Source organism: Trichechus manatus, unplaced genomic scaffold (genome assembly GCF_000243295.1).
Source record: "Trichechus manatus latirostris isolate Lorelei unplaced genomic scaffold, TriManLat1.0 scaffold00199, whole genome shotgun sequence".
Lineage (NCBI taxonomy): Eukaryota > Metazoa > Chordata > Mammalia > Sirenia > Trichechidae > Trichechus > Trichechus manatus.
In genome coordinates this window covers 840,333-849,312 of record NW_004444135.1, presented here as the reverse complement: position 1 = coordinate 849,312, position 8,980 = coordinate 840,333, and the positions used below count along the sequence as shown (strand labels likewise).

General features: G+C 43.4%; 1 protein-coding gene across 3 annotated transcripts in view; it reads left to right on the top strand.

The window, feature by feature from the left end:
- Positions 1 to 3,912: 3,912 nt before the first annotated feature.
- ABHD3 (abhydrolase domain containing 3, phospholipase) overlaps positions 3,913 to 8,980 on the top strand; it is a 49,855-nt gene continuing 44,787 nt past the window's right edge. For 2 of the 3 annotated variants that reach the window (XM_012558939.1, XM_004387920.2), the window contains exons 1-3: positions 3,913 to 4,199; positions 4,722 to 4,885; positions 5,929 to 6,111. In XM_012558939.1, coding sequence (XP_012414393.1) covers positions 4,038 to 4,199; positions 4,722 to 4,885; positions 5,929 to 6,111 — 509 coding nt within the window. In that variant the 5' untranslated portion in view covers positions 3,913 to 4,037. The remainder of the gene's footprint in view (positions 4,200 to 4,721; positions 4,886 to 5,928; positions 6,112 to 8,980) is intronic. The other variant, XM_023742052.1, reaches the window with a different exon arrangement.

Here is an 8,980-nt window from a genome sequence, read left to right as displayed (position 1 = left end):
AGAGGCAACTGGCAGAGCCCAGTATACAGTGTGTCTAGTATGGATGCCAAAAATCATGGTGGTGGTGCTCAGACAGGACAGGAGTGTTGTCATCATACGAACAGCTCTGCAACTTTTTAAGACATTGTTCTGACTCTTCTAGAGATTTTGTCAGCCACCAAATGCCACTCTAATAAATTTCTCTTCTGGTTATAGTAAGCCCAAACTGGTTTTTGCTTCTTGCACCTAAGGCCCCTGACAGTGTTACTACAGCATCTTTCATCTACTCCAGTCACCACACTTAACTGTAATTGCTTATTAATCATTTGTTGCCACAATCCTCAGTGCCTGGTAAGCACGCAACAAAAATCGATTGAATGAATGAAGGAAACTCTCTGAGCTTTCATTTCCTCAGCAATAAACTGGGAGTAAGAGTTCTTGCTTTAAGGAAGATTGTGAAATGTCCTAATAGGAAATAAACTTGGACATCTTCCATTCTAACCAACAATTTTACACACAAGGAACTGAGGTCTAGAAGTGATTTGCCAAGTTTGAGGGATGAGTTTGGAGGACATATTGACTTCCATGTCAGCATGCTTTCTACACACCAGGATTCCTATGAAATATTTTATTTTAATGATCTCACCTTACTCTTTTTTGAGAAGAATAAAATATACATGTATCTACTGATAAGCAGAGAAGGCAGGTGTAGGCATTGTAAAGGACATTACGTGTCTATGGCAAACCAGCATGTGCTTTTGTGTTTGCTGTGTATATTCAGGTCTGAGAGTCCTTGAGTAAGAAAGAATTACTTATGCCTAGGGTAAGGCTAGTACCCACTTTATTACATGTAGTCCTCCCAACAACAGTATAAAGTAGAAATTGTTATGATACAGATTAAAAACAAACAAACACACACAACAGGTTCAGTGAAGTTAACCGAGTTTTTCCTGTACCATCAACCATCATGTTGCAAGTATACGAAGCAACGACTAAATCACAGCCAAATAAATTGCTCCTTTCCTGTGCTTTGGGTGCTAATTCCATCTCCCCATCACTAATTTATATCATTAATTTACAATCCTGTGAAGTTTTTCATAGTCCTATATGAGCCGTTATCTTCTTGCTTTTGCCTGCTTTATGTCTTGCTGCTGTTGGTACCTTCTGGAGGGTGGAATTCGCAATAACGGTTAGCATCTCTAGAAGAACCCACTTCACAAATGGTCTCATGTCTCTACATTAGGTGATGGTATGAATTTCGGTACTTCTGCAAGTCCAAAGCATTAAAGAGCCACAAGCAGGCTTTTTTAAATTATTGAATTCCAGTTTCTATTCTTGACCATTTCACTTATTTTTGGGAACCACTCCTCATTCAAGTCACACTTAGCTACTGTCTTGGTTATCTAGTGCTGCTATAACAGAAATACCACAAGCAGACGGCTTTAACAAAGAGAAATTTATTCTCCCACAGTCTAGGAGGCTAAAAGTCCAAATTCAGGGCATCAGCTCCAGGGGAAGGCTTTCTCTCTCTGTCAGCTCTGGAGGAAGGTCCTAGTCATCAATCTTCCCCTGGACTAGGAGCTTCTCTTGGAGGGAACCCCGGGTCCAAAGGATGCTCTCTGCTCCCAGCTCTGCTTTCTTGATGGTGTGAGGTCCCCAATTCTCTGCTCCCTTCCCTTTTAGCTCTTGGAAGTTAAAAGGTGATGCAGGCCACACTCCAGGGAAACTCCCTTTATATTGGGTTAGGGACGTGACCTGAGTAAGGGCATTAAATCCCACGCTAATCCTCTTTAACATAATCTGATCTTGCCTCATTGACCACAGGCAGAGATTAGGATCTACAACACATAGGAAAATTACACCAATCACAAAACGGAGGACAACCACACAACCCTGGGAATCATGGCCTAACCAAGTTGATATACCTATTTTGGGGGGACACAATTCAATCCATGACAGCTACTAAAAGAATGCACAGAGAGATTTAAAGTCAGTATGAATGTCCTCACTGTTTAATTTTTTTTTTTTTTTTCCTCTTTTAATATTCTTCAGGGGCAACACAAACTCCTGGAAGGTGTAGGATTCTTACCCTACGAGATGCATTCTAACATTTCCTTGGCATTAACTCCTCAAATCCTTAAATTCAAGGCACACTTTTTTTTGTTTGTTTTGTTTTGTAACCTGCTTTTTTCTTTATATGTCATACATAGTTTTCCACTCCAATCATTTCTTGATTCAAATGGCATTACTCAATCCACTTGTATATTTATATGCATAAATACATTTTCTCCAGAGGGTTTTGTAAACACCAAACTATAAAGAAGGCAAGAGTTCCTTCTTCCTATGGAATTACCTCACAACAATTGCATTTGGTGTTGAGAGAGTTCTGGCATCCAGAGACCCAGGTGAGAATGTGTTTGTTGCTGTCATTCTCTAGACTCTGGTCCCTTCCCTCCCCTCATTTTCCTCCTCTGTTCTACAAAACGGTAAGTTGCAATTCCTCCTCCTTGACTTTCATCTACACTTGTTTCCAGCCATGAGTCTTGAATGCAGAGGTTTGCGATTTTCTTGGTTCATCTCTAGACAAGCCCACTTCTGGGAAGCAGTCAAATGTCTACATTTGTTTCTGCAGAGAGTCACTGCTGTTTAAACTGGCATGCCATATTTATCCATTAGAAGTGTTGTTTCCATTCATGAAATGTATGAGCTGATGGTGCAATGGGTAGTTAACAACAACAACAAAAAAATGTAATCACTACATAGAACATACAGTTTTAAACTATGTAGTTAGGATTTGGAATGGGCCCAGTATTTTTCTAAAAAATGTGTGTGGGGGGGACGTATTACTATAGTTCACAACAGCATAATAATTTATAAGAATTTTTCTTTCCTTTTTTTGAGTTTCTGAATTTTTTTTTAATTGTGCTTTAGATGAAGATATACAGAGCAAACTAGTTCCTCATTAAACAATACACGTATTGTTTTGTGACACTGGTTGCCAACCCCACGACATGTCAATACTCTCCCCTTCTCGACCTTGGGCTCCCCATTACCAGCTTTCCTGTCCCCTCCTGCCTTCTTGTCCTTGCCCCTGGGTGGGTGTGCCCATTTAATCTCATTTTGTTTTATTGGCTGTCTAAACTTTGGCTGAAGGGTGAAGCTCAGGAGTGACTTCAGTACTGGGTTAAAAGGGTGTCCAGGGGGCCATGCTCTCAGGGTTTCTCCAGTCTCTGACAGACCAGTAAGTCTGGCCTTTTTCTTTTTTGTGAGTTAGAATTTTGTTCTGTATTTTTCTCCAGCCCTGTTCTGGACTCTCTATTGTGATCCCTGTCAGAGCAGACGGTGGCGATAGCCAGGCACCATCTAGTTGCTCTGGACTCAGTCTGGTGGAGGTTGTGGTAATTGCGATCCATTAGTCCTTTGGACTAATCTTTCCTTTGTGTCTTTGGTTTTCTTCATTCTCCCTTAGGGGTGGAACCAGTAGACCTATCTTAGATGGCTGCTCACTACTCACTAAACTATGACGTAGAACATTTTCTTTGTAACCTATGTTATGCCAGTTGAGCTAGATGTCCCCCAAGACCACGGTCCCCAGCCAAGGCACACTTTCTGGGCACCCTAAACCGCTAGTTTATGGGGTTAACAGAGACCTCCTGTCTTGTTCAAGGTCACTGGGGAAGATGCCTACCGGGACCTGTGTAAGCCTTGCAGGTCCGTTTTTGCCTCCATAGTCAGTCCACTCTCTCACCCCACTCTTGGGGTTCACCCGGCTGGTTGCTACGTTTCAGTGCGACCGCAGGGTGGTCGGACTTGGAACAGCAAGTCTGGAAGGTTCCTGAGTGTCAGGCAGAGCGGGCGGTTCCCTGGAAGCCAGAGGCGGAGCCGGCGGCGACCGGCGGGCCGGGTTATGCCTCCCGGCCGCGCCGGTTGGCTGAAGCCGCGCGCCGCCCGGTAGGAGACGCTCTGATCAAGGTTCCGTGGCGGCCCAGTGCCCGGTCTAGCTCGCTCGCCGGCTGGCTCGCCTCCCGCCGCAGGACCAGCCCGCCGCCCTCCCTGCCATGCAGCGGTTAGCCATGGACCTGCGGATGCTGTCCCGGGAGCTCTCCCTCTATCTGGAGCACCAGGTCCGGGTTGGCTTCTTCGGTTCGGGAGTGGGCTTATCCCTGATCCTGGGCTTCAGCGTTGCTTATGCCTGCTACTACCTAAGCAGCATTGCCAAGGTGAGCCGGGGGTGGGGCGGGCACGGAGCGCAGGGCCGCAAGCGGCTTTGCATGGAGCCAGAGCAGTCGCGGGGCCGGGCGGCTGTGGCAGCCCTGGGCGCCAGCATAGCTGCTTCCGAATTGTTGCAGCTAGCCGGCGTCTGATGAACGCCCTTTCGGGGCGCGCGGGAAAACCGGCTGGTCCTAGCGCCTGACTCCCGAGTCCGGGTCTTCTGACCGCAGCCCGGCCCCTGGTGACTTCGGCGGGGCGCCGGCGGCAGTCCCTGTCACCGCTCGCACAATGCTGGTGCACTTTTGAGAATGACTTTCTTATCTCTGCTCTCGCGTTTCCCTCGTGATTTTATGAACATTGTCTAAGTCCGTTGCGATTGTGGATTGTTAGCGAAACACCACCACAACAGGATGTAAAGGGAGGCAGCGTGCGCTCCAAGTATGAGCAAGGGTCAAGTCTGTGCTCATTTCTGGTTATGGTAGGCGGAAACTTTGTTCTGCACCCTTCACTGACACTGGCTTTTCCTCCAGAAACCCCAGTTAGTGACCGGGGGTGAGAGTTTCAGCCGCTTCCTTCAGGACCACTGTCCGGTGGTGACAGAAACGTACTATCCGACGGTGTGGTGCTGGGAGAGTCGGGGACAGACACTGCTGAGACCTTTCATCACTTCCAAGCCCCCGGTGCAGTACAGAAAGTAAGTAAATTTCCATTTTCAGTCATTTCTCCATAATCACATTTTTTGGACACTTTTTAAAAAACATACTCTCAGTTCTTGGTTAATAGAACCTCTGGTTTAGTAAATATAAAGAAAAGGAAGGGAAATGAAAATGAAAGGTATGTCCCCCACACTACTCCCAGCTGCAGGAAAATATTCTGGTATTGCCGTTCACCTTTTTTTTTTTTTTTTTTGCGTCTTGATGTAAATAGTTTATTTCGACGATGAGGGAAGTGTTTGGGGGTTATTGTTTTCTCGTTTGTCATGTGTCTGTCCCTGAGGACCTAGATCCTTTAGTGACATGCACCATTTCATTGATTTGTAGCAGGTGTAGGTGGGGAGGCAGAGAAGAAAGACAATTTGTGCTGTGTGTGAGGGATTCATGTAACAGGACTTCATATTGATAAGCAAGTAGGTTCTCAATAATAATACCCTTGAGACGTTAGAGATATGGTCCAAAATATGTCAGTAAGAGGGAGATTTAAATGATGTCTGTTATTAATTTCCCTGAGTCATCTAGTCCTTCTGGAATTCCTTTTGTTACCTCAAATTTGCACTATTTGGGAAAATTCTGTAAGTTCCTAGATACTGTTTGAGAAGCATTTTAAAATATTTAAGAAGCAGCTTTTGTAATACACTTTGTTGGGAGACTGCATTCTTGAGTCAGAAGAGCTAGAGTGGTGATCAGATTGGCATTTTACTTATTCATAATTCCCTGTTATTTGGGTGACCTCAAACGAATAAGGTTTAAATGCTGGGTATTTTAGAGTAATGATGAAATGATTAAGGTAAATACTTGAACTGCCTTTGAAGCTCTTTTTTATATATTACCTTTTACCGAGGTTGCTGGAAATACTTTATTGAACTAATGTTTATAATATCCTTGTGGGGGAAGAAAGTAACTTATACGTAGTTTATACAGAGTTCATAGATATATATGAATATTGAATGAAAAGTTATCTTGAGATTAGACATGACTTGAAATACTTAGTGAGTAATGTCTTTTGCATTATTCCTTTTAGTGAGCTTATTAAAACTGCAGATGGAGGACAGATTTCACTGGACTGGTTTGACGATGACAGCAGTAAGTGCTATATGGATGCCAGCACCAGACCTACTATCTTATTGTTGCCTGGCCTCACTGGAACAAGCAAGGAATCGTATATCCTTCATATGATCCATCTCTGCGAAGAATTGGGATACAGGTACCAGTGAAAGATTTTTTCCATTTTTCAGTTATTCATTGTAAATGAAATCAAAATATATCTACATGTTTGTTTCAGAAAAACTTATTGTTTCTTTACATGGATTGAGCAATCCGCTAAATTATTATTTTTCTCTGCTTCCTCCTTGCCCTCTTTTCAGAAAGATATCTAATTAATTAATCATCTCACAGGAAATATCACTTGGCATAGTAGGCACAATTCAAATTTTGGTTGAATGAGTGAATGAAATGAGAATCGCATGGAATTGACAGAAGCCCCCAAGTCAGAAGGCCCCATTGGAGCGAGTGCTGTGGAGAACCGCAATTACAAACCCCTGAGAGAGTACCCAGTGGCCCTCATGTCACACTCTGCATTCGGGCCCTGGATCCACTAATCTAATCTCCCTGGCTCAGATCCCAAGTGTAAAAAACATTCAGAATCAGCTTCTACGTCTTCCTTATTTTTCCAAAGTCATGTTCCCTACCCCACCACCAGCTGCAGGAAAACATTCTTGCCTCTTTTGTCCACATCAGTTTCCAGGTGCACATGGCTAGTGTTCAGCTGATGATGCTACAGCATTTTGGGGTACCCATTATTCAACTCAGTTATCAGGTACAATTTAATGTTTTTGAAGTGACTTAGCAATTTTAAATTTCAGGTACAGCCCCAGAATCTTAAAACAGAGGTCATTGTGAAAGATGCTATTTTTTTGTGCCTCAGTCTTTTTTAGCTGACAGTAGTTAGTGTAATGGAACACTCTGCGTTGCACTGATATTGAATGGTATCTTTGTTAAACTTGGAAGCCTTGTTTCTGTGAATATCTGATGTGGAGTGTATATTTATGAAAACATTTTGATATACAGAGGGTAGCGTGGGAATAGCTAATTCAGTTGTAACAAGTAAACTCTGATCTTTTGCAAATAAAGCGCATTTTGTCCCTGAAGTGACATTCTCTCAGAAGCCATGATAGGGTGTTTTAGAATTATGGTTCCAATGAAATTTGTACTAAGCAGTAGCAGGAATTCATCATTTTTCCATGTTTAAGCACAACCCAATTAGACATGAGGCTTGATTCCAATTTTTTGCTAAAACTTACGTTGGTGAACTATAGAAGATCATAAAGTCTTTTTGTATGTATTTAAATTGCTGATTCTAGACTTGACCTGAGCCAACTCCCAAGACTTAAGAAACTGCTTTTAAAAACAATGTAGTTGAAACTCAAGGACTGAATCTCATAAGCCCTAGAGCTGCCAGTATCATGGCTTCCTTCCATCACTTGTTAAAGTTGCCAAATTTCACTACCAAGGCTGTGATTGCACTGTGCTTCAAAGCAGTTGGAAGGTTATAGCTTCTTAGGGATTGAACTGGTCTCTTTTTTATTGATTTAGGACTTTTGTTGAGGATGTAAGATATAAGGAAGGCTTTGTGGTAGGGACTGTGAGGAGATACAAAGAGTTAGGAGAAGTTGTCCATGTCTCAAGGAGCATACGAGAGGGGAAGACTGGGCCAGGTCACCCCCAGCTGCTTGAAAACCCAGCCTATTTGGGTTTAGGGATTTTGAATGCTGAATCAGACTATGCTTGAAGATAGCAGAAAAGATGAATAAGCCACTCAATCAAATTTTCAGTGGTCTTGGGCCTGTCCTCCATTCATTTTAACTTCAAGGAGTCACAGAATCTAGGTCAGAGAGAGTGTATTAGTTACTTTTGCTATATAATGCAGTCTTAGTTGCTGTTGAGTTCATTTTGACTCATGGCAACCCCAAGTGTTTCAGAGTAGAACCGTGCAACATAAGGGTTTTCAATGGCTGCTTTGTCTTTCCAGGCCTTTCTTCCGAGGTGCCTCTGGGTTGATGTGAACCTCCAACATTTCAGTTAGCAGCCAAGCACGGTAACCATTTACATCACCCAAGGACTTATTGTTGTATAACAAACCACCTCAAAACTTAATGGCTTAAAACAATAATCTTTCTGCTCACCATTCTGTGGGGCATCAATTTGGGCTGAGCTCAGCTGGGTGGTTCTTCTCGTCTTGGCTTGGATCACTTGTATGTTTGTGGTCAGCTGCCAGGACAGCTGCTGGTCTGGGAGCCCCATAGCTGTGATGGCTTATCTCAGCTCCACGTAGTTCTCTTCTCCCCTACCAGGCTAGTCCTGGGCTTATTCTTTTTGTGGCAAAAAGTTCCAGGAGTATAAGAGTGGAAGCTACAAGGTGTCTTGAGGCTCAGGCTCAGAATTCCCACAGTGTTGCTTCTGCTACATTCTGTTAGTTAAAGCAAATCACAAAGCCAGCCCAAAGTCAAAGGGTCGAGAAATAGACTTTACCTCTATAGGAAGAACTGCAAAATACAGTAGCCATGTTTGCAATCTACTACCTAAGGTTGAGTCCTTAGGTGGCAAAATATGTCTAAGTCATTGATATATTGACTCTGTAGCATGGGATCTAGTAGGTAACAGAGCTTGTGGGAGGCTGTATAATATGGGGGTTGTGTGGGCTTTGAAACCAGACAAGCCTGGATTCAGCTCTCAGAACTGCCCTTTCTGAGTGACCCTAGGCAATTAATTTAACTTCCCCAATCACAGTTATCTCACCTACTTCAGAGAGTTTAAATGAGTTAGAGTATATAAAGTACTTGGTTTAGTGCCCTGCACAAAGTGGGTGTTTAATAAACGTTTAGGAGCCCTAGTGATGCAACAGTTAAGTGCTCGGCTACTAACCGCAAGGTTGACGGTTCAGACCCACCCAGCTGCTCCACAGGAGAAAGATCTGGTGATCTGCTCCCACAAAGGTTACAGCCTAGGAAACCCCATGAGACAGTTCTACTCCGCCACATGGGGTTGCTATGAGTCAAAAATCGACTTGACAGCAC